The sequence below is a fragment of the Pleurodeles waltl genome, chromosome 8 (genome assembly GCF_031143425.1).
Source record: "Pleurodeles waltl isolate 20211129_DDA chromosome 8, aPleWal1.hap1.20221129, whole genome shotgun sequence".
In the NCBI taxonomy this organism is placed as follows: domain Eukaryota; kingdom Metazoa; phylum Chordata; class Amphibia; order Caudata; family Salamandridae; genus Pleurodeles; species Pleurodeles waltl.
Window position 1 is genome coordinate 510,440,854 of NC_090447.1, and position 25,071 is coordinate 510,465,924.

The window sequence follows — 25,071 nt, forward strand, 5'->3', positions numbered from 1 at the left end:
ACCTCTTCGCAACAAGCGAAAACGCAAAATGCCCATACTTCGCATCCAGGTACCCACATCCTAGATCCAGTGGCAACGCTCTATGGATCAATTGGTCCGGGATATTTGCTTATGCGTTTCCCCCCTCTCCCACAAATTCCATTTCTGGTCAACAAGATCCGGCAAACTTCCCTCACTATGATACTCATAGCTCCCACGTGGGCACGTCAACCCTGGTGCACAACACCGTTGGATCGGTCTGTAGTACCACATTGCAAGCTTCCAAACAGACCAGACCTATTGACTCAAAACAAAGGTCAAATCAGGCGTTCCAATGACAGTGTGCTCAACCTGGTGATTTGGCTCCTGAAGTAATAGAATTTGGAAATCTACAGCTTCCATCAAAATGTATGGACATTCTAAAATAGGCACGCAAACCTACAACCTAACAGTGCTATGCAGCTAAATGGAAACTTTTTGCATAGCACTGCCAACCTAAAAATATTGATCCACTTAAAGCATCAGTACAGGATATTGTTTATTTTCTTCACTTACAAAAAGCTAATCTAGCATATTCAACTATTAAAATTAATTTAACAGCAATATCAGCTTACCTCCAAAACAGACAGCATACTTCTCTGTTTAGAATACCTGTCATAAAAGCTTTTATAGAAGGCCTTAAGAGTTATTCCACCTAGAGCTCCACAAGCTCCTGCTTGGAATCTTAACATTGTGCTCACAAGGCTTATGGGTCCATCATTTGAGCCTATACATTCTTGCTCTCTTCAATTTCTCTCGTGGAAAGTCGCTTTCTTGGTAGCAATCACTTCCTTAAGGAGAGTAAGTGAAATTCAAGTATTAACTTTAGAAGAACCCTTCTTCCAAATTCACAAACACAAAATAATACTTAGGAAAAATCCAACATTTCTACCAAATATGGTTTCACCATTCCATATGTCAGTCAGTGGAATTGCCAGTCTTCTTTTCACAGCCAGATTCATTTGCTGAAAGAGCTCTCCACACGCTTGATCACAAAAGAGCTCTCTAGTATTATTATATAAACAAGTCAAACGATTTTAGAAAATCGAAACAACTTTTTGTGTCTTTGCAACAGCCTAATAAAGGAAATCCTATTTCCAAACGAGAATTGGCCAGATGAATAATAAAGTGTATCCAAACTTGCTATCTTAAAGCTACAAGGCAACTATTAGTAACTCCTAAAGCACATTTTACTAGAAATAAAGGAGTTTCAATGGTCTTTTTGTGAAATATACCAATGGCAGACATGTGTAAAGCAGCCACATGGTCAACACCACACACATTAACTAAACACTACTGTGTAGAATTCTTCACTCCTTATTTTACCCTCCTGCGGGAAAACAGTCCAACAAAGGGCTCGATGCCCATGCTCACTTTAATCGAGAGGAGGAGTCAGACGATCTAGTGACTTGAAAAAGGTTCTTCGAAGAAAAACAACTTGGAGCACTCCGAGCCCAACACTAGATGGCGGAATATGCACAACATGTGAATCTGCAGCACTAGATGCCACGAACAGATGTACACTGATTAAGTGACATTTTCCATGGATGCAAAGGATTTGCAACCTCTCCCGATCTCGTGCAGAGATCTGATTGGCTGATAACACTTCAACAACAGACGTGTTGGCAGCCATGTAAGGGCCCTCCCAGGGCTAAAAAGCATTTTTTTTAAAAAAAATATTACAAGTTGAGACGCAGCAGAACTGCCTTACATTTTTTTTTAAAAAGACACACAAAAAAAATATGAAGCACGTTTTCCAGCACTTCATTATTGTAAAGCCCTCCGGTGGCCCAAGTCCTGGAGGCTTTTGTTTATAAATTCAGGAGGGGGGGGGGGCCTCCTGATCCCCTGGTCCCCTCCCACTACCCTGGAGACCGCCACCTCTCTAGGGCATTTAAGAACTATGTGGGGGCTTGTGGTGCCCCAGAGACCAATACCTTCTGGGCAAATATTAAAAAAAAAAAAAAAGAAAGAAGGATCCCTTTGGGACCACCACCCCCGGTTTTATACTGAATTTTGGGTGCGGAGTTGCGCACCCCGGAGACCACCACCCCCTGGGGCTTCTATATAGATATGTGGGGGTCCCATGTCCCTGCCCCGGGCAACACCACACCCTCCCACCTCCCCCTCCCCCCTCCCAGGGCAAAGTGAAAACTATTGAAAAGGTGTCAGTTACAGGCCTTGGGGACCACCACCCCTGGGCTATCTACACATTGGAGAGGGGCTGCCTCCAGGGCGGGCTCCTGGTGTGCGCCAGGTTGCCCACCCCCGGGACATAGCTGTTTGCTTGATCTTAGCTGCAGCCAATCCACAGCAAACACTGCTGTTTGACAGTGGGACCTTTAAAGTAGGTCCCACTGTCAAACAGCAGAGCTTTTATCTCTGTCGCAGGGGACAGAGATAACATGCTTCAGGAACTCACATAGCTCAGTATGAAGACCACTAGACCTTCACACTCTGCTTTGGAGGATCGAGTCCAGCTGTACTCAGTACCATTTGTTTTTATTTTTTATAAAAATGTTTTTTTTTTCATTTAAAATAATAAATATATTTTTTTTATTTTAAATTGAACAAACATCTCATTCTTACTATGAGGTATTAAACCCTTAAATAAAAAAATCTTTCCCTCTCACTTTCTCTCAATTTTTTGCACACACACACCCGCTCAGACACACACGCACCCACTCACACCCTCATGCACCCACTCACAGACCCACGCACACACTGATGCAATGACTAAAACACTGATGTACGCCGTCTCACACCCAGATAGTCCGACAGCCACTCTCACCCTAGATACAGCATCTCACATGCATTTTCACTCACAGAGAGGCCACGGCCAAGTTGAGCCGCGCACGGCCAAAGGCCCGTGTTCAGCATGGGGTCGAGTGGTTAGGGGAAGTTGGCTGCAGGGTTTGGCCGCAGGCTAGGTCTTGAGGGCAACCTCTCCTGTGCACAGGTGAAGGACGTGCACTGTGCATGTTTGGGTGCTTATAGGGGGTTGGACTCAGGGCCTGGGAGGAGGTGCCGTGGTGGTTGGATTAAAGTATGGTAATGTCAATTACTATACGTTAAAAAAAAACATAGAAATTCACTGGAAAAAAAAAACAGGGACGTTATAGTTGGGAAATAGATTTTTTTTTTTTTACTTAGAAATTGTTTGAAAAAATCAAAGGTTAGAGGGACGTTATAGTTAAGCTCACATTTCAAGGATACAAAAACATAGAAATTCAGCAGTTACAGTTAGTTACCTCAAGTAGCTACAACTCATGCCTTAAGGTAACTATAACTCGCGCCCTCGCTATGCACAGCTAATTACCCCACAAATTATGGAACCCATGATATCTTTGATAACATGCTTGATAATATCAATGTAATATTTGCAGTAAAAAACAAATTAGGAAAAAAAGTGCATGTCAGGGGTGAGTCATAGTTACCTTAGTGCACGAGGTTGTTACTTGAGGTAATCCAACTATAGCTGCTGAATTTCTATGGTTCTGTACTCTTGAAATGTGAGCCTAATTGTAACGTCTAACGTCCCTCTAACCTTTGTTTTTTTCAGTGAGGAAAAAAAGAAATATAAATATATATACATATATATGTTCGAAGGCATGTGTAGCTGCAGATACACATGCTGTGTATTATCCTGCCATCTAGTGTTGGGCTTGGAGTGTTACAATTTGTTTTTCTTCGAAGAAGTCTTTTCGAGTCACGAGACCAAGGTACTCCTCCCTTTCGGCTCCATTGCGCATGGGCGTCGACTCCATCTTAGATTGTTTTCTTTCCGCCATCGGGTTCGGACGTGTTCCTCTTCACTCTGTATTTCAAATCGGGAAAGTTAGCTAATTATCGAAAATTCGATGGTATTGTTCGCGCTAGGTACCGGATTAGTGTTAGTATATCGACACTGATAGTAGAAGTGCTCCGGCGGACCTTCGGGGCTTCCACTCTTTAGCGGGGCCTGGTCGGCCCGACTGCATCCATCGTCGAAACTAATGGACCGGACCCCCTTCCGCTTCTGTCCGAAGTGCTGCGCGAAGTATCCCTATACATACCAACACTTGGTCTGTAATCTGTGTCTATCACCAGAACACAGGGAGGATACTTGCGAGGCCTGTCGGGCATTTCGATCGGAAAAAACCCTACGCGATCGAAGAGCCAGAAGACTACAAATGGCGTCGACACCAAGAGAACAGATAGACGTCGAAGAGGAGGAAAAAATCTCCATACAAGGAACGGACTCAGACGACTCTGAAAGTGAGCTACCGACGACAACGCAGAAAACTGTGAGTAAAACTGCCCCGTCCAAGACTCACTCCAAGATCGTAAAGGCCAAAGGGATGCCACCGCCAGTAGGCCATGGCTTAACCCATCGAAAACACAGTGACCAACCGTCGGCACCGAAAAAGGCCACACAACTGCCGAAGACATCCGACTCCAGTCGAGATTCAGGCTCCGAACGATCTCTGCACCGAGAGTTCGACACACCCAAGGTGAAAAAAGTTACCTCGGAAACGAAAAAGACGGGTTCGAAACCTTCGGTACCGAAAAAAAGCAGCCTCAGAGCCGAAATTAGGCTCTTACCCAGAAGAGCAAGGACTTTCCGGCCAAATGCATGAACATAGATTTGAGCAGGAAATAAGTATGGGGGAACCAGACCATACCCAAAGGAGGCTGCATATCCAGAAAGAGACTGGTAAAATACAAATTCTTCCTCCAATTACAATCAAAAGAAAGCTGGCATTTCAGGAGTCAGAAATGCAGCCAAAGGCAAAGGTGGCAAGAGATAAAACACCACCACCAAGGTTTTCGCCACAGCCTTCTCCACTACATTCACCTCAGCTGTCCCCGGTAACAACACCCCCAATGCAGTGACCGACACATACAGGGATGACCCAGATGCATGGGACTTATATGATGCACTGGTCTCCGACAACAGTCCAGATTGTTACCCAGCAAGGCAGTCACCTCCAGAGGACAGTACTGCAGGTACTATCAAGGGCAGCTACATTCCACAATGTAGCAATGCATTCGGAGCCAATAGAGGATGATTTCCTATTTAACACCTTGGCATCCACCCACAGTTCCTACCAAAGTCTGCCAATGCTCTCAGGCATGCTAAAGCACGCAAAGCAGGTCTTCCAAGAGCCAGTGAAAGAAAGGGCTATCACGCCTAGGGTGGAGAAAAAATACAAACCTCCCCCTACAGATCCTGTGTTTATAACACAGCAACGGACACCAGATTCGGTGGTTGTGGGAGCAGCAAGGAAGAGGGCAAACTCTCAATTATCAGGAGACGCACCACCACCTGACAAAGAGCGTAGGAAGTTCGATGCTGCGGGCAAACGAGTGGCAGCACAGGCAGCCAATCAATGGCTGATCGCCAACTCGCAAGCTCTACTGGCTCTCTACGACAGGGCACACTGGGACAAGATGCAACACATTATACAGCACTTGCCCAAGGAACACCAGAAACGTGCCCAACAGGTTGTTGAAGGACAAGCGATTTCCAACAACCAGATAAGGTCCGCATTGGACTCGGCAGACACACCAGCACTGACAGTCGATACTGCGGTAACCATTCGCAGGCATGCATGGTTACGCAGCTCAGGATTTAAACCTGAAATCCAGCAAGCTGTGTTAAACATGCCTTTTAACCAGGAACAATTGTTTGGGCCGGAGGTGGACACAGCAATTGAGAAATTAAAGAAGGACACAGACACAGCCAAAGCCATGGGCGCGCTCTACTCCCCACAAAGCAGAGGCACATTTAGAAAGCCACAATTTAGAGGGGGGTTTCGTACACAAACACCAGAGCCTTCCACCTCACAAACCAGACCCACCTTTCAGGGGCAGTACCAGAGAGGAGGGTTTCGAGGCTCATACAGGGGTGGACAATTCCTAAGAGCAAGGGGAAAATTCCAAAGCCCTAAAACAAGTCAAACCAAACAGTGACTTCAATGTCACAAACCCCCAACACTTAACACCGGTGGGGGGGAGACTTACCGCATACTACAAAAACTGGACAAACATAACTACGGACACATGGGTCCTAGCCATTATCCAACTTGGTTATTGCATAGAATTCATAAATTTCCCACCAGATGTGCCCCCAAGAGCACACAATATGTCCAAACAACACTTACACCTGTTACAACTAGAAGTCCAAGCATTGTTACAAAAACAAGCAATAGAATTAGTACCCAACCATCAAAAAGGAACAGGTGTCTACTCACTATATTTCCTAATTCCAAAGAAAGACAAAACGTTGAGACCCATATTAGACCTCAGAACGCTGAATCGCTACATCAGATCAGATCACTTCCACATGGTAACACTTCAAGAAGTGATTCCCTTGCTCAAAAAACAGGACTACATGTCAACGTTCGATCTCAAGGATGCATATTTCCACATACCCATACATCCTTCGCACAGGAAATACTTAAGGTTTGTAATCCACGGCGTGCATTATCAATTCAAGGTGTTACCGTTCGGGATAACAACAGCCCCAAGGGTATTCACAAAATGCCTTACAGTAGTAGCCGCTCATATAAGGAGACAGCACATGCACGTATTCCCATACTTAGACGATTGGTTAATAAAAACCAGCACTCAGCAACAGTGTCTTCTTCACACGCAATACGTTATAGAAACTCTACACAAACTAGGGTTTTTTACCAAAAATCACATCTACAACCATCCCAGATACAACAGTACTTGGGAGCAACACTCAACACACAAAAAGCGATTGCTACTCCAAGTCCGCAAAGGGTACAAGCGTTACAAAATATAGCATTAAACATGCAGCCAAACCAACACTACCAAGTGAGATTTGTAATGAAACTTCTAGGCATGATGTCTTCATGCATAGCCGTTGTCCCAAACGCAAGATTACATATGTGGCCCTTACAACAGTGCCTAGCAAGATAATCAACACAAGCACAGGGTCAACTCCAAGATCTAGTGTTGGTAGACCGCCAGACACACTTCTTGCTTCAATTGTGGAACCCTATAAATTTAAACCAAGGGCGGCCATTCCAAGACCCAGTGCCTCAATACGTGATCACAACATATGCTTCCATGATGGGGTGGGGAGCACACCTCAACCAGCACAGTATACAGGGACAATGGGACAATCAACAAAAACAACTGCACAAAAATCATTTAGAACTGTTGGCAGTGTTTCTAGCATTGAAAGCATTTCAACCACTGATAGCCCACAAACACATTCTTGTCAAAACCGAGAACATGATGACAATGTATTACCTCAACAAACAAGGAGGGACACACTTGTCACAACTGTGTCTCTTAGCACAGAAAATTTGGCATTGGGCAATTCACAGTCATATTCGCCTAATAGCACAATACATCCCAGGCATTCAAAACCAGTTAGCTGACAATCTCAGTCGAGATCACCAACAAACACACGAATGGGAAATTCATCCCCAGATCCTACAAGATTACTTTCTACGCTGGGGAACACCAAAAATAGACCTATTCGCAACAAAAGAAAACGAAAAATGACAAAACTTCACGTCCAGGTACCCACACCCTCAGTCCAAGGGCAATGCGTTATGGATCAGTTGGTCAGGGATATTTGCTTACGCTTTTCCCCCTCTCCCACTCATTCCTTATCTGGTAAACAAACTGAGTCAAAACAGACTCAAACTAATACTCATAGCACCAACTTGGGCTCGCCAACCGTGGTACACAACACTGCTAGACCTATCAGTAGTACCTCACGTCAAATTACCAAACAGGCCAGATCTGTTAACTCAACACAAACAACAGATCAGACACCCGAATCCAGCCTCGCTCAGTCTAGCAATCTGGCTCCTGAAGTCTTAGAATTTGGACACTTAGACCTTACACAAGAATGTATGGAGCTCATTAAACAAGCTAGGAAACCTACTACAAGACATTGTTATGCAAACAAATGGAAAAGATTTGTTTACTACTGCCACAATAATCAAATTCAACCACTACATGCTTCCGCAAAGAACATTGTAAGTTACTTATTACACTTACAAAAGTCTAAACTAGCATTCTCTTCTATTAAAATACATCTCACAGCAATATCTGCCTATCTGCAGATTACACATTCAACATCGCTTTTTAAAATCCCAGTTATCAAAGCATTTATGGAGGGATTAAAGAGAATCATACCCCCGAAAACACCACCAGTACCTTTGTGGAACCTTAATATTGTATTAACACGACTCATGGGACCACCATTTGAACACATGCACTCTTGTGAAATGCAATACTTAACTTGGAAGGTAGCCTTCCTGATAGCTATCACATCTCTTAGAAGAGTAAGTGAGATACAAGCATTCACTATACAAGAACCCTTTATACAAATACATAAACATAAAATGGTTCTCTGTACAAATCCCAAATTCTTACCAAAGGTTATATCACCATTCCACCTAAACCAAACAGTGGAACTCCCAGTCTTCTTTCCACAACCAGACTCAGTAGCCGAAAGAGCCTTACATACATTAGACATAAAAAGAGCACTAATGTATTACATTGACAGAACAAAACAGTTTCACAAAACAATTGTTTGTAGCCTTCCACAAACCTCGTGCAGGAAATCCTATATCCAAGCAAGGCATTGCCAGATGGATAGTGAAATGTATTCAAATTTGCTATATTAAAGCAAAAAGAGATCTACCTATTACACCAAGAGCGCATTCCACTAGGAAAAAAGGCGCCACAATGGCTTTTCTAGGAAATATACCTATGACAGAAATTTGTAAGGCAGCCACGTGGTCTACACCTAATACATTCACAAAACATTACTGTGTAGATGTGTTAACAACACAACAAGCCACAGTAGGACAGGCTGTATTACGAACATTATTTGAAACAACTTCAACTCCTACAGGCTAAGCCACCGCTTTTGGGGAGATTCCTGCTTATTAGTCTATGCACAGCATGTGTATCTGCAGCTACACATGCCATCGAACGGAAAATGTCACTTACCAGTGTACATCTGTTCATGGCATGAGACGCTGCAGATTCACATGCGCCCTCCCACCTCCCGGGAGCCTGTAGCCATTATAAGTTGAATGAAAATTGTAAATTTGTAAATAAATACTATTTTAATACACATTATGTACATACATACTTACTCCATTGCATGGGCACTTTTAGTATATTCACAACTCCTAGTACACAAGAAAGTACGGGGTTCTCTAAAGAGGGCGTTGCGGGTACCAGCGTAGCCCTAGGTTGTACGTGTTCCTATTTGGAAAGGTAATGTCAGTGAAATGTCAGTAAGTAACTGCAGAGTACATGCGCGGGGAGAGACACCGGGGGGAGTTCCTTTTACTCAACCTCACTGTTAAAGGAACAGGCGGGAGTGCGTAAATAAACTTGTTTCTGGAAACATCGGGATCCAGCTAATCTAGTGAAAAAATTAAAAACACCTAAGCAGACACCTGTGAGGAGTGACAAATTTAATGGTGGTGTCTGATTGGTGTAGTTAAAACAGGGGTTGGGACACCTCTGTGAGGATAAGGACTCACAGGGTCACCTAACTAATAGCCAACATGTTTCTGCCCTCAGAAGTGAGCCAATAGAGGTCTCGGGGCATTCGTCTGGGCCTAGGATCCCTACGTCTCACGTTGGAGGAAATTTACTCTATGTGAAGGTCAAAGAGTGTGAAGTAAAAGGTCTACCTTACCCAAGGAATTACCTTGAGGCGGCCCTTTCATAGAGGCTACTAGCCTCTGGTATCCAGGAGGGGGAGTGTCCCCTTATAGTCAAACATACATCAAAGGGGGCGCTCGCCGTGCGCCTATACCGTCCTTTCCTTGGACCGCTTGGAAAACAATCTAAGATGGAGTCGACGCCCATGCGCAATGGAGCCGAAAGGGAGGAGTCCCTCGGTCTCGTGACTCGAAAAGACTTCTTCGAAGAAAAACAACTTGTAACACTCCGAGCCAACACTAGATGGCAGGATAATGCACAGCATGTGAATCTGCGTCTCATGCCACAAACAGATGTACACTGGGTAAGTGACATTTTCTATATATATATATATATATATATATATATATATATATATATATATATATATATATATATATATATATATATATCCTCCACCAAATGACACAAGGTCATACACAGCACACACAGGAATCCTTGTGTTTGATGTTTATTCTTACAACAGAAATGAGTAACCCAAACACCACCAACGCGTTTCAACCACCAAGGTCTTGATCACGGTGGGTAAGTGATACATTTACAGCTTAATTTATAGTTCCTCCTATTACATGCCATTATGGGGCATTAAGGGATATGTAGTCACACCAACTTACCCATTATATACCACTACACAGTGAAAACAAACTACAATTTATTTCAAATCCCACACACCACATTGATTAAACAAAACTAAATATATTTATATATAACAAATATTAAACTAAATTTTATGACCTTCTCTTATTTACACACACCAATTTAAAATTTTTGGAGACTCAGACAACATTGATTAAAGCGAAAGAGGGGGCGGAAAAGAAAACTAGTAAGGAGGAGGAGAGAAAAATAATGATAGATGGAGACGGAAGGAAGAAAAACTATTGCCATTTTATCTTTTTAATGTTATGTCTCAGATAGACAATTCAGATATTCTTCTGGCAATCTGATGCTTACAGAGGGATTTCTCCTTATTGCACTGTCCCTTCTTTTCAGTCTGAAATTTCTTCACATTCACTATGATATTAAACTTTTTTTCTTTAATATTAGACATTTTTTTAAAGTGATAATCTCACAAAATTCTATACATGTCAAAAGCCCCATCACAGTGACCAAAGATCAAACATGAATGTTAAGGATTTTAGGTTTCTAAGAGAAGTTAGAGGTGGCAATATAGTTCTTCATCCCCATTGATCCCATGTGGGGTCTTAGTTTTTAATCTGATTATAAGCCTTGATTCTAGGCATCTCAACTGTTGTACTCTATCACCTCCTCTTTCATGTTTTTTCACCTCTTTTTTCCTTCCATCCTTAACACTGTAGTCAGTGAATGCGCATTAGCACAAAGAGGAGTCACTGCACCTCCTGACTTGAAAGTCTCCTTCAAAGGAAAACAACTTGCACACATCCAGGCCCAACATTAGATGGAAGGAGTATACACAGCATCTGAGTCTACAGCACTGCATGCCACAAACAGATTTTTAAAGGGTAACAATTTCCTTTCCTTCTTTATTGTAGATCTACACTGATATTCTGGAATACTGAATAGCATCTTGTACCACATCCATTGAAAGATCCCTGTACCTTACTCAAGCATCAAGATTAACTTGGCAGCCAGTGTCCTACACCTGAAATAGCAGAGTGGGAGTGTGTCCTTAAAATTCGTAGTGCATTTTTCTTCTTGTGAATTCTTGTTGCTGGTCGGCTCAGTTTTATTAAATCTGTCATCTTTTAAAGAAAAAAAGCCTAGCAAAGCATCAGAGTCTGAATCTGCTGATTGCAAGAGGCACAGATGTAAACAATAATCCATATTCCCCTTGTAAAAGTGTTTGCTTATCTTGCTCATACATGGAGATGTTCACTGTTAATGAATTTAGTGCAGATTCCTATAACAAATGGGAATGTGTGAAGCTAGAATGTTAAACAGGGTGGAGGAGTTTCCCATGGTATATTGTATAGGATAACATTTAACATTGGCTGGAGTTGTTGATGTGCATAAAATGCGAATGGTTGAAAAGACCTAGTATCGCACAGAAGTACTGGTTGTTCCAACAGGGGTCCTGTTGAAGTTGGACCACAGCAGTACTTTCTACCTGGGGATCCCCAAAGTATGCAACCATACAGGGATTGCAGAATTATTAGGCAAATGAGTATTTTGACCACATCATCCTCTTTATGCATGTTGTCTTACTCCAAGCTGTATAGGCTCGAAAGCCTACTACCAATTAAGCATATTAGGTGATGTGCATCTCTGTAATGAGAAGGGGTGTGGTCTAATGACATCAACACCCTATATCAGGTGTGCATAATTATTAGGCAACTTCCTTTCCTTTGGCAAAATGGGTCAAAAGAAGGACTTGACAGGCTCAGAAAAGTCAAAAATAGTGAGATATCTTGCAGAGGGATGCAGCACTCTTAAAATTGCAAAGCTTCTGAAGCGTGATCATCGAACAATCAAGCGTTTCATTCAAAATAGTCAACAGGGTCGCAAGAAGCGTGTGGAAAAACCAAGGCGCAGAATAACTGCCCATGAACTGAGAAAAGTCAAGCGTGCAGCTGCCACTTGCCACCAGTTTGGCCATATTTCAGAGCTGCAACATCACTGGAGTGCCCAAAAGCACAAGGTGTGCAATACTCAGAGACATGGCCAAGGTAAGAAAGGCTGAAAGACGACCACCACTGAACAAGACACACAAGCTGAAACGTCAAGACTGGGCCAAGAAATATCTCAAGACTGATTTTTCTAAGGTTTTATGGACTGATGAAATGAGAGTGAGTCTTGATGTGCCAGATGGATGGGCCCGTGGCTGGATTGGTAAAGGGCAGAGAGCTCCAGTCCGACTCAGACGCCAGCAAGGTGGAGGTGGAGTACTGGTTTGGGCTGGTATCATCAAAGATGAGCTTGTGGGGCCTTTTCGGGTTGAGGATGGAGTCAAGCTCAACTCCCAGTCCTACTGCCAGTTCCTGGAAGACACCTTCTTCAAGCAGTGGTACAGGAAGAAGTCTGCATCCTTCAAGAAAAACATGATTTTCATGCAGGACAATGCTCCATCACACGCGTCCAAGTACTCCACAGCGTGGCTGGCAAGAAAGGGTATAAAAGAAGGAAATCTAATGACATGGCCTCCTTGTTCACCTGATCTGAACCCCATTGAGAACCTGTGGTCCATCATCAAATGTGAGATTTACAAGGACGGAAAACAGTACACCTCTCTGAACAGTGTCTGGGAGGCTGTGGTTGCTGCTGCACGCAATGTTGATGGTGAACAGATCAAAACACTGACAGAATCCATGGATGGCAGGCTTTTGAGTGTCAATGCAAAGACAGGTGGCTATATTGGTCACTGATTTGTTTTTGTTTTGTTTTTGAATGTCAGAAATGTATATTTGTGAATGTTGAGATGTTATATTGGTTTCACTGGTAATAATAAATAATTGAAATGGTTATATATTTTTTTTTGTTAAGTTGCCTAATAATTATGCACAGTAATAGTCACCTGCACACACAGATATCCCCCTAACATAGCTAAAACTAAAAACAAACTAAAAACTACTTCCAAATATATTCAGCTTTGATATTAATGAGTTTTTTGGGTTCATTGAGAACATGGTTGTTGTTCAATAATAAAATTAATCCTCAAAAATACAACTTGCCTAATAATTCTGCACTCCCTGTATATTAGAGGTTTATGACTATTAAAGAAATACCAGAAGATCTCACCATTGGTTCCTTGTAGCTCTGCAGTTGAAATTTGATTAGCTTTCTTTTCTATTTTTTATAAGGCATCACATAATATGTCTTATGCAACCCTATTGAAACCAAGGGATATTGATGGGCAGAATATGGAACATCCACATGCTTGCTACTGATTGTTTTGAAGTTTTCATTCTGCACTTATATTGCCATTAGGATTCCTGTACTTTTTTGTGTACTTTTTTTTTCTGGGTATTTGCAAAACATTCTGCTAACTAGAATCTCAAGCACCATCTGTAGGCTTTTGGGTGTCAGGTTGGTGCCACGAAAGAAACAATATTACAATGTTTTCCCATCCCTTTGCCCAGCCCAACACCTGCTTTCTTCACTCTTTCACAGCAAGAACTGACCAAAGGCTTGCTGTTTTGTGCACATTGCTGACATGATGCTATGAGGGCCATTTATTGGTTGTACTGGTTTTGACACATCGGATATTATTGAACTGCCTCACCTCACATAGGTGGTCTGTTTCACTGCAAACACGCACACTTACACTTATTAGAGAATGTATAAAATATAGCCCCTATACTTCCTTTTGTAATGGATCGTTTCTTCCTACTACTCCTGCATAATCCATTTCAGGGGAACAGATAATCTCACTTCCATTGTAATCATTACTGTTCAGGGACTGAAGTCGTATGTAAAGTTTAGCCCCTTACTGAAACTGCTTCAGGATCAAGATGTTGATCGGACTATACTTCAGGAACCCCACCTACTGAAGGGAGAAGCAATATTCTGAAGTCCCGATTCCTTTTCCTACAGTATCTGATCTGCTTCCCAACCACATCTGTTCACTTGAAGCCACTCTTGACTCTACTACAGACTGATGCCCCCAGGCTGCAAGAAGGGATTCACAGTGTCTATAGGGAGTCTGTTCTGTTGAACTATGGTACAGTCCTATAGTGAATTTGCCTTCTCCTATAGAAAGATTGATTCCATAGACCTGAGATACCGTCTAGTGATGCTTATTTGCCACATTGGGGGAGACATTCAATAAAGCCTACAGATTTTAATTTAAGAACTACTGTTTATGACTAAGTTTCACTACCCACGTTATAAGACAGTGCTACGTCACTGACTGATGACAAGTAATCAGTTGGACCCTAGTCAAATATCTGGTTAAGAGAGGCAATTGGAGTAACATAGAATAACATTGAGATTTTTGAGCTTCAATGGAAAGCTTACAGCTACTTGATGAATTTTTGGAGGGTATTAGAAGCTTTCCTTATCACATCAGAGTCCAACAGGCTACTTAACACCTAGCAGATGTACTACGAAATGGAAGATAACGTTGAAAAACTGCTGGCCTACCAAATCATGGCAAGGACAGGACAATGCACATATCTAAAACAAAATGGACCAAGAGGGACACTTGCAGTACTCATATGGGGTAACTTTTAAAATGCTGAAGTAACTTTTACCAAGGGAAGAAAAAACAGGAACGCAAGATGATTACTTTGAGTTTGTTACTTTCCTAGAACAAGAGCTTAGGTGAGCACTTGTTAAAATGTTTGTGGAAAAAGAAGTAACCCAAATGTAAAGGCTTTACCATTTAATTGACCCATGGCACCTGATGAATTTACCATGTCGTTTTGCAAGACTTTTGCAACAGTATTGAGTATCTTACCCCTCTCCCTGATGGATCTGATTTTCACCTGCTTTTTGTATTCTCACCCAATCACACCTTCTATGATGGACTATGTATTTGTGCTAACACCCCTAACCTGGATAAAGATTATGATTAATGTGACTCATGTAGATTAATCAATCTGAAAGTGCAGTGCTAGGGTAATTGAAAAGTGGCTAAAAAAGCTTATACTCAATTTAATTGTCCAGAGATAAAGGGCCTTCGAAAAATGTATGAAAGGGGTGAAAAAATATGCCTTGCACTGAACGGAATTCAAAGAATGGCCCATGATAAACTCTGGATAGCTGTCTTGCACTGGATGCAGGGAAGGATCTTGAACATGTCAACTGGAAATATCTTAAAGGGTCCCTGGCCTAAATATAATGTTCGATGGCATCTGTCGCTGTAGATACGCATGTTCTGCAATAGCTCGCCATCTGGTGTTGGGCCGGAGTGTTACAAGTTGTTTTTCTTCGAAGAAGTCTTTCGAGTCACGGGACCGAGTGACTCCTCCTTTTGTCTCCATTGCGCATGGGCGTCGACTCCATCTTCGATTGTTTTTTTTCCGCCATCGGGTTCGGACGTGTTCCTGTCGCTCCGAGTTTCGGAACGGAAAATTAGCTAATTTCGGAAGATTTTCGTCGGTATTGTTGCGTTCGGGATCGGCGTACTTAGATTCCACACCGCATCGAAGATCGAAGAGCTCCGGTGCCCTTCGGGGTAGTTTTTCGATCCTCCGTCGGGGCCTGGTCGGCCCGACCGCGTGCTGAAGAACGCCGATGGAACGGACCCCGTTCCGTTTCTGCCCCAAATGCCACAATAAATACCCCTACACAGACCAACACTTGGTCTGCAACCTGTGCCTGTCACCTGAGCACAGCGAAGACACCTGCGAGGCCTGTCGTGCGTTCCGGTCCCGAAAAACACTCCGAGACCGTCGAGCCAGAAGACTTCAGATGGCGTCCGCACCGACAGCCCAACGGGAGTTCGAGGAACAGGAAGAGGAAGGTACCTTCTCGATCCAAGACTCAGACTCCGAAGGATTCGACGATACACAAACCGTGAGTAAGACGTCGAAATCCACTCAGAGAAACATTTACAAGGCCCAGGGGACGCCACTGCCACCAGGCCATGGCTCGACCCATAAATTCGGTGACCGACCGTCGGCACCGAAAAAGGCCCAAACAGTGCCGAGATCGTCCGACTCCGGTCGAGACACCGGCACGCAGCCTTCTCGGGACCGAGAAAGTGCTGGAGACAAGCCTCGACACCGAGATGCCGGTGTGGACACGGCTCGACGCCGAGACAGCGGCACCGAAACAGATCGACGCCGAGAGGTTTCGGCCCCGAAAAAGAAAAAAGTCACCTCGGAGCCGAAAAAACACGCAAACAGGGTTTCGATGCCGAAACAAACTGCAAGCGACCCAGCTTCAGGCTCTTATACAGAGGAGCACTCGCTAACCTCCCAAATGCAGAAGCATAGGTTTGAGGAAGAGCTACAAGCAACTGATGTGGACCATACGCAAAAGCGTATCTTCATACAGCAGGGGACAGGAAAAATAAGCACCCTTCCCCCCATTAGGAGAAAGAGAAGGTTGGAGTTCCAGACGGAACAGACACCACAACCAAAGGTGGTGAAAAAAGTTACCCCACCACCCTCTCCTCCGCCCGTGATTAATGTCTCACCAGCACAAACTCCATCACACTCCCCAGCTCACACCACCATGAGCCAGGGTGACCAAGATCAGGACGCATGGGACCTATACGACGCCCCAGTGTCAGATAACAGTCCGGAGGCATACCCTACAAAGCCATCTTCACCAGAAGACAGCACCGCGTATTCTCAAGTGGTGGCTAGAGCAGCACAATTTCACAACGTAAGCCTCCACTCAGAACAGGTCGAGGATGATTTCTTATTCAACACACTCTCCTCCACCCACAGCTCATACCAAAGCCTGCCTATGCTCCCTGGTATGCTCCGGCACGCAAAAGACATCTTTAAGGAGCCGGTCAAAAGTAGGGCAATCACACCAAGGGTGGAAAAAAAGTATAAGGCGCCTCCTACAGACCCGGTTTTCATCACTACACAGCTGCCACCAGACTCTGTCGTTGTAGGAGCAGCTAGGAAAAGGGCCAACTCTCACACATCTGGAGATGCACCACCCCCAGATAAAGAAAGCCGCAAGTTCGATGCAGCTGGTAAAAGAGTCGCAGCACAAGCTGCAAACCAGTGGCGCATCGCGAACTCCCAGGCACTACTTGCGCGCTATGACAGAGCCCACTGGGACGAGATGCAACATCTCATTGAACATCTGCCCAAGGACTTACAAAATAGGGCAAAACAAGTGGTTGAGGAGGGACAGACCATCTCCAACAACCAGATACGCTCCTCCATGGACGCTGCAGATACAGCTGCACGGACAATAAATACATCTGTAACTATCAGAAGGCATGCATGGCTCCGAACGTCTGGATTTAAACCAGAGATTCAACAAGCAGTTCTCAATATGCCTTTTAATGAAAAAGAACTGTTCGGTCCAGAAGTGGACACAGCGATTGAGAAACTCAAAAAAGATACGGACACTGCCAAAGCCATGGGCGCACTCTACTCCCCGCAGAGCAGAGGGAATTACAGCACATTCCGTAAAACGCCCTTTCGAGGGGGGTTTCGGGGTCAAAGCACACAAGCCAGCACCTCACAAGCCACACCGTCCAGTTACCAGGGACAGTATAGAGGAGGTTTTCGGGGACAATATAGAGGAGGGCAATTCCCTAGAAATAGAGGAAGATTTCAAAGCCCCAAAACCCCTACTACTAAACAGTGACTCACATGTCACTCACCCCCTCCACACAACACCAGTGGGGGGAAGAATAGGTCATTATTACAAAGCATGGGAGGAAATCACTACAGACACTTGGGTTCTAGCAATTATCCAACATGGTTATTGCATAGAATTTCTACAATTCCCTCCAAACATACCACCAAAAGCACAAAATTTAACAACACACCATTCCAATCTCCTGGAGATAGAAGTGCAGGCACTATTGCAAAAGAATGCAATCGAATTAGTGCCAAACACACAAATAAACACAGGAGTTTACTCACTGTACTTTCTGATACCAAAGAAGGACAAAACACTGAGACCAATCCTAGACCTCAGAGTAGTGAACACTTTCATCAAATCAGACCACTTCCACATGGTCACACTACAAGAAGTATTGCCATTGCTAAAACTACACGACTACATGGCAACTTTAGACCTCAAGGATGCTTATTTCCATATACCAATACACCCATCGCACAGGAAATACCTAAGGTTTGTATTCAAAGGAATACATTACCAATTCAAGGTACTGCCTTTCGGATTAACAACCGCACCAAGAGTCTTTACCAAATGTCTAGCGGTAGTCGCTGCACACATAAGAAGGCAGCAAGTACATGTGTTCCCATATTTGGACGACTGGCTAATCAAGGCCCATTCGTTCATACAGTGCTCAAATCACACAAATCAGATCATACAAACCCTCTTCAAACTCGGGTTCACCGTCAACTTTACAAAATCCAACATTCTGCCGCGCAAGGTACAACAATACCTAGGAGCCATAATAGACACATCAAAGGGAGTAGCCACTCCAAGTCCACAAAGAATTCTAAATTTCAACACCATCATACAACGCATGTATCCAACACAAAAGATACAGGCAAAGATGGTATTACAACTCCTAGGCATGATGTCTTCATGCATAGCCATTGTCCCAAACGCAAGACTGCACATGAGGCCCTTACAACAATGCCTAGCATCACAGTGGTCTCAAGCACAGGGTCACCTTCTAGATCTGGTGTTAATAGACCGCCAAACTTACCTCTCGCTTCTGTGGTGGAACAACATAAATTTAAACAAGGGGCGGCCTTTCCAAGACCCAGTGCCACAATACGTAATAACAACAGATGCTTCCATGACAGGGTGGGGAGCACACCTCGATCAACACAGCATACAAGGACAATGGAACATACATCAAACAAAACTGCATATCAATCACCTAGAACTTCTAGCAGTTTTTCAAGCACTAAAAGCTTTCCAACCAATAATAGTTCACAAATACATTCTCGTCAAAACAGACAACATGACAACAATGTATTATCTAAACAAGCAGGGGGGGACGCACTCCACGCAGTTAAGCCTGCTAGCACAAAAAATTTGGCATTGGGCAATTCACAACCAAATTCGCCTAATAGCACAGTTTATACCAGGGATCCAAAATCAACTCGCAGACAATCTCTCTCGAGATCATCAACAGGTCCACGAATGGGAAATTCACCCCCAAATTCTGAACACTTATTTCAAACTCTGGGGAACACCTCAGATAGACTTGTTTGCGACAAGGGAGAACGCAAAATGCCAAAACTTCGCATCCAGATACCCACACAAACAATCCCAAGGCAATGCCCTATGGATGAACTGGTCAGGGATATTTGCTTACGCTTTTCCTCCTCTCCCTCTCCTTCCTTACCTGGTAAACAAACTCAGTCAAAGCAAACTCAAACTCAAACTCATATTGATAGCACCAACTTGGGCAAGGCAACCCTGGTACACAACGCTGCTAGACCTATCAGTGGTACCCTGCATCAAATTGCCCAACAGGCCAGATCTGTTGACACAGCACAACCAAAAGATCAGACACCCAGATCCAGCATCGCTGAATCTAGCAATCTGGCTCCTGAAATCCTAGAATTCGGGCACTTACAACTTACCCAAGAATGTATGGAAGTCATAAAACAAGCCAGAAGGCCATCCACCAGGCACTGCTATGCAAGTAAATGGAAGAGGTTTGTTTGCTACTGCCATATTAATCAAATACAACCATTACACACAACTCCAGAACATGTAGTGGGTTACTTGCTTCACTTACAAAAATCTAACCTAGCTTTCTCTTCCATTAAAATACACCTTGCAGCAATATCTGCATACCTGCAGACTACCTATTCAACTTCCCTATATAAGATACCAGTCATTAAAGCATTCATGGAGGGCCTTAGGAGAATTATACCACCAAGAACACTACCTGTTCCTTCATGGAACCTAAATGTTGTCCTAACTAGACTTATGGGTCCACCTTTTGAACCCATGCACTCCTGCGACATACAGTTCCTAACCTGGAAGGTGGCATTTCTCATCGCCATTACTTCCCTAAGAAGAGTAAGCGAGATTCAGGCGTTTACAATACAGGAACCTTTTATACAACTACACAAAAATAAAGTCGTCCTAAGGACCAATCCTAAATTTTTGCCAAAGGTTATTTCACCGTTCCATCTAAATCAAACAGTGGAACTTCCAGTGTTCTTTCCACAGCCAGATACCGTAGCTGAAAGGGCACTACATACATTAGATGTCAAAAGAGCATTGATGTATTACATTGACAGAACAAAAAACATCAGAAAGACTAAACAACTCTTTATTGCATTTCAAAAACCTCATGCAGGAAACCCAATTTCAAAACAAGGTATAGCCAGATGGATAGTTAAATGCATCCAAATCTGCTACCTTAAAGCTAAACGACAGCTGCCCATTACACCAAGGGCACACTCAACCAGAAAGAAAGGTGCTACCATGGCCTTTCTAGGAAACATCCCAATGCAAGAAATATGTAAGGCAGCCACATGGTCTACGCCTCACACATTCACCAAGCACTACTGTGTAGACGTGTTATCCGCACAACAAGCCACAGTAGGTCAAGCCGTATTAAGAACATTATTTCAGACTACTTCCACTCCTACAGGCTGATCCACCGCTTTTGGGGAAATAACTGCTTACTAGTCTATGCAGAACATGCGTATCTACAGCGACAGATGCCATCGAACTGAAAATGTCACTTACCCAGTGTACATCTGTTCGTGGCATCAGTCGCAGTAGATTCGCATGTGCCCACCCGCCTCCCCGGGAGCCTGTAGCAGTTTGGAAGTTACCTTCAATTGTTTATATATGTATCATCTCAACCTTAAATAGGTGCATACTTAGTCACTCCATTGCATGGGCACTATTACTACAATTCAACTCCTACCTCACCCTCTGCGGGGAAAAACAATCGAAGATGGAGTCGACGCCCATGCGCAATGGAGACAAAAGGAGGAGTCACTCGGCCCCGTGACTCGAAAGACTTCTTCGAAGAAAAACAACTTGTAACACTCCGGCCCAACACCAGATGGCGAGCTATTGCAGAACATGCGAATCTACTGCGACTGATGCCACGAACAGATGTACACTGGGTAAGTGACATTTTCATTCTTCCCAGCATACAACTGTTTGCCTTTGCTAACTTTGCCTGTCCTTAGGCCATCTTAAACTGAACTCTTAACTTTACCAAGCTATGTGCACCATTTATGATGCAAATGTTATTGCTGCTAAAAAAAATTAAACACAAATAAATTAAAAATAAACAGTATGAACATGACTGTTTCATTAAGGTTTATCTTTTAAAGGATTTATTTTTCCTTTTTTAGGTTTAAAAAACTTCGATCTATTTGGATTTAGCTCATCCATTGGCCAGTCCTTTGCAGATATTGCTTCAACAAGTTCAGGAGACTTTGCATTTGGTACTTCTGGTAAGATTGGATTGATGTTTGTTGTGCTGTGCATTGAGTTGTCATTCCAACTGCCATCATTTCCTTGAGAATTTTCTAAATGCTGAAATCTCCTACTCTTCCACCTCTGGCTTTTAAAGTGTGACATTAAAAGTGTTCTTTGGAAAGTATTTCACTGAGCAACCTGTTCTGAATCTGAATTGAACTTTAATGGAATCTGAGTTTTTGTAGAGTTTAGCCACATAGGACAATGGATACTATCGAATGAGGTTTGTCTCCAACTTTTCTTGCACCTACATTCACCTTACAGAGATGAAAGAAACTTGGGTAAACAGGTGGGTTCCTCCTTTCACGCCGGTGTATAACCTTCCTTTCCTTATAACAAATTTTCTGTTCTCTAATAAAAGCAGACATTAGGGGAAAATGTATGACACTTACGTTTTTTGCATCAGCTTAGAGACCTCTTTTTCACACTGGTTTTTATGGGACTCCTAAGAATAAGGGCCATTAGGAGTTCATTCACCTCCATGGATCTCCATGTATATATCACAGATGTGGAAATGTGACCCTTGCTTTTAATCACTGGCTTTTGCTCTGTCGATACAACAGGGTTTTTGATTTGTAGAACAACATTCCTGATGCTATTTATCTTTTCTTTTTTTTCTGGTATATGCCTCTCATGTTCTGTTTTTGATAAGCCCATAGTATATGAAAGATATTTCTAGCTGCAATTTGTGACAGGACCTTCCTCCATGTTCCCTAGAATTTTGACCTGTCTATCCCTTGTAAAGTATTTTAATTTAGGAATGTTCCCTTACTACTTGTGAAACTAGTTGCAGGTAGATACAGTAAAAGTTTGAAAAGGCCAGATGGACACTACCATTTGATAAGCCATGCCTGGTTTTGGTCCCATTAGCTATTTCAAGGAGCAGATCCTGTTGTGGTCTCTGCAGAACCCCCATCTTTGACACCATCTACTGATATTTGTTAAAATGACCCTGATTATGTAAAATTATGGCATTATATGGCAGCTCTCTGTTTCTTGGAGGCTGCAGCAGCAGGACACATCAGTTGCTCCTCAAAGGTTGGGTGCAGTAGGCAAGCCGGCAAGGTTGGCACCAAGTCAGTCATGCTCCTCGGTTCTCGGGTTCAGCAGGCTTCTTTTTTTACTCCTTCGTTTGTTTCCAGCAAAGATCTGAAAATCTGGTATCCAGGGGTCCCCTAAATACTCAATATACGGGACATTAAGGGGAGAGAAGGGTAGAAGCTAATGGGCCACTTACCATGGTGTCACTGCACCCCCTAGTTGACTACTTCCTGTGGGGGGTGGGCATCACCCTGTCCAGAGTTCCTAAATTCCACCACACAAAATGGCGGAATTTCCTAAGTCTTGTCCACTTCAGCCTGGTCACCATAGAGGTGCTTCCAGTCTGGAAATTAAGCATGCCTACTGCATAGCTAATGTTCCCTCCTGTTCAGATGCCAGATGGGCCCTTGGGGGGTTGGTGGAGGGGTGCAGATCTGCATACTAAAGGCTATGGGCTTTGAATCTCCCTGCCTTGGAAGGCAGATCATCCTGTGGGGAGGGGTGTTCCACACCCAGCCCAGACAGGCTTTTGTTTCTGACCTCTAGAGAGTGAAGGCTCTCACCCTGGGGGAAGTGGGGGACAGATTTTCTTCTGTTGGTGGCCGACTGGCCAGTGAGCTCACCAGCAGTTGGTAGGTTTTTCAGGGGGCACTTCTAAAGTACCTTCTGGGTGCATGTATTAATAAGTCCAGCACGGGAATCTGTGAGGGTTTATTAATACAAGATGTTGGATACCAGACATCAATCTATAGAGAAGCCATCATGTAGCTTTGGAACTCATATTGACCAGTGTCCAGCACGTGTGTTTAAAATGGCTTCACTTCACACTTACTAAGTCTAAGAATCGACAAAGGCATAGTAGTGGCAAATTTGCTCATGCGTATATGTCCTCACTGGTAATATAATGCACTCTGCCGTAGGGCTGAAAGGCTGGCTGTAGGGGTGATGTATAAATATTGCAAGCAGTGTCTAGATGACATGGCATACAAGTGTGTGCAATGTCACATTTTCACGTTTAGGGAGCACCTTGTCATGCAGCCAGCAATGGCAGTCGATATGAGGTTCGTGATGCATCCCTTAGAGTTGCACAAGTTGTGCTGCATCTCTTAGGGGGCCCTCTTGGGTACCCATGCCCCTAGGTACCAGGGGTACCATTTACTAAGGACTTATAGAGGTGCTGGTGGGCCTGATCACTGAGGATCAAGTGACCAGGTGTCTTGTTTTGGGGAAGGAACGCTGGCACTGGGGGACCTGCTTAGCAGGAACCCAGTGAACTTTAGTCAAAGTTGCATAAAAAAACAGGCAAAAAGTGGAGTGGGGGGGGAGGACTACAATGAGAACCCAGCTTCCTACGCATCATACTAGTGTTCATTTCATACCTGAAAAACAAAGCCAAGATGGTCCAGAGGAGCTTGTCCAGATACAGGCCCATCTCAGTGATGTAGCATCTCCTAAGGCTCTATCCTCTGGCCAGTCATCTACATTGCCAAAATGGAGGATCTTCTTGCAGACATCGAAATCATTATCCACAATGCACAGAAAACATGCAGCTTTACTGACTGTTTGCGCCTGCTAAAGATAATTTCTACTGAAGACCTGCTGCGTAATCTTCATAGCGCTGAGACTTGTCTCTAACAAGCTGACATATCGCATTCTAGCTGCATATTCCTTACCTCTGAATTCCGCAATGTGAGCCTGACAGAAGAAAACATCTTCTCAAATGAGTCCAGTCTCTTGGATTCGCTATGCGGGGAAGCGGTACGGAAGGCACCTTGGGATGTTGATGCTTGGACCACCAAGCTCTCAGGGGTAGGTTGTTGTGTGAGGACGGTTGGGTCCTCAGGTGCACGGCGATGGCAGAGGGCAATCATCCTATTCACAGGAGCCCTTGTCCTGGGTTTGGACCATTTACCAAAAGGAAATCTGTAAGTGCATTATTAAACAGGAGTACGTTTTTGGGTGTGGGGACTCCCACTTGTAGCAATTCTGTCTTGACTGCCACTGAGGATAGTTGAAGGTTTAGGACCTCAGCTGCCTTCCAAACCACCATAGTGTAGGAAGCTCCCTCCTCCATAGCCACGGTAGGGGGAGAAAACATACCAGTATCTGGAGAAGTATTTAGTCCACTGACTTCACTCAGATCCTCACACCTGTCCATTTCTTCCTCGTAAGGCTCGTATTCTAAAATGTCCAGCGACCCCTCTGTTTTCCCAGAGGCCTAACCCAAGGGAGTAGGGCTTAGGTTCAGATCTAGAAGGCAAAGCTCCTCCCGAAGTCTGCATCAGGCGAAGCCCA

At 43.8% G+C, this 25,071-nt stretch overlaps 1 protein-coding gene across 2 annotated transcripts in view; it reads left to right on the top strand.

Moving 5' to 3' along the window:
• The window catches only part of LOC138250080 (E3 SUMO-protein ligase RanBP2-like), an 894,326-nt gene that overhangs the window by 800,524 nt on the left and 68,731 nt on the right, over positions 1–25,071 (top strand). For both annotated transcript variants that reach the window (XM_069204480.1, XM_069204481.1), the window contains exon 25: positions 21,609–21,710. In XM_069204480.1, the coding sequence (XP_069060581.1) occupies positions 21,609–21,710 (102 nt within the window). The remainder of the gene's footprint in view (positions 1–21,608; positions 21,711–25,071) is intronic.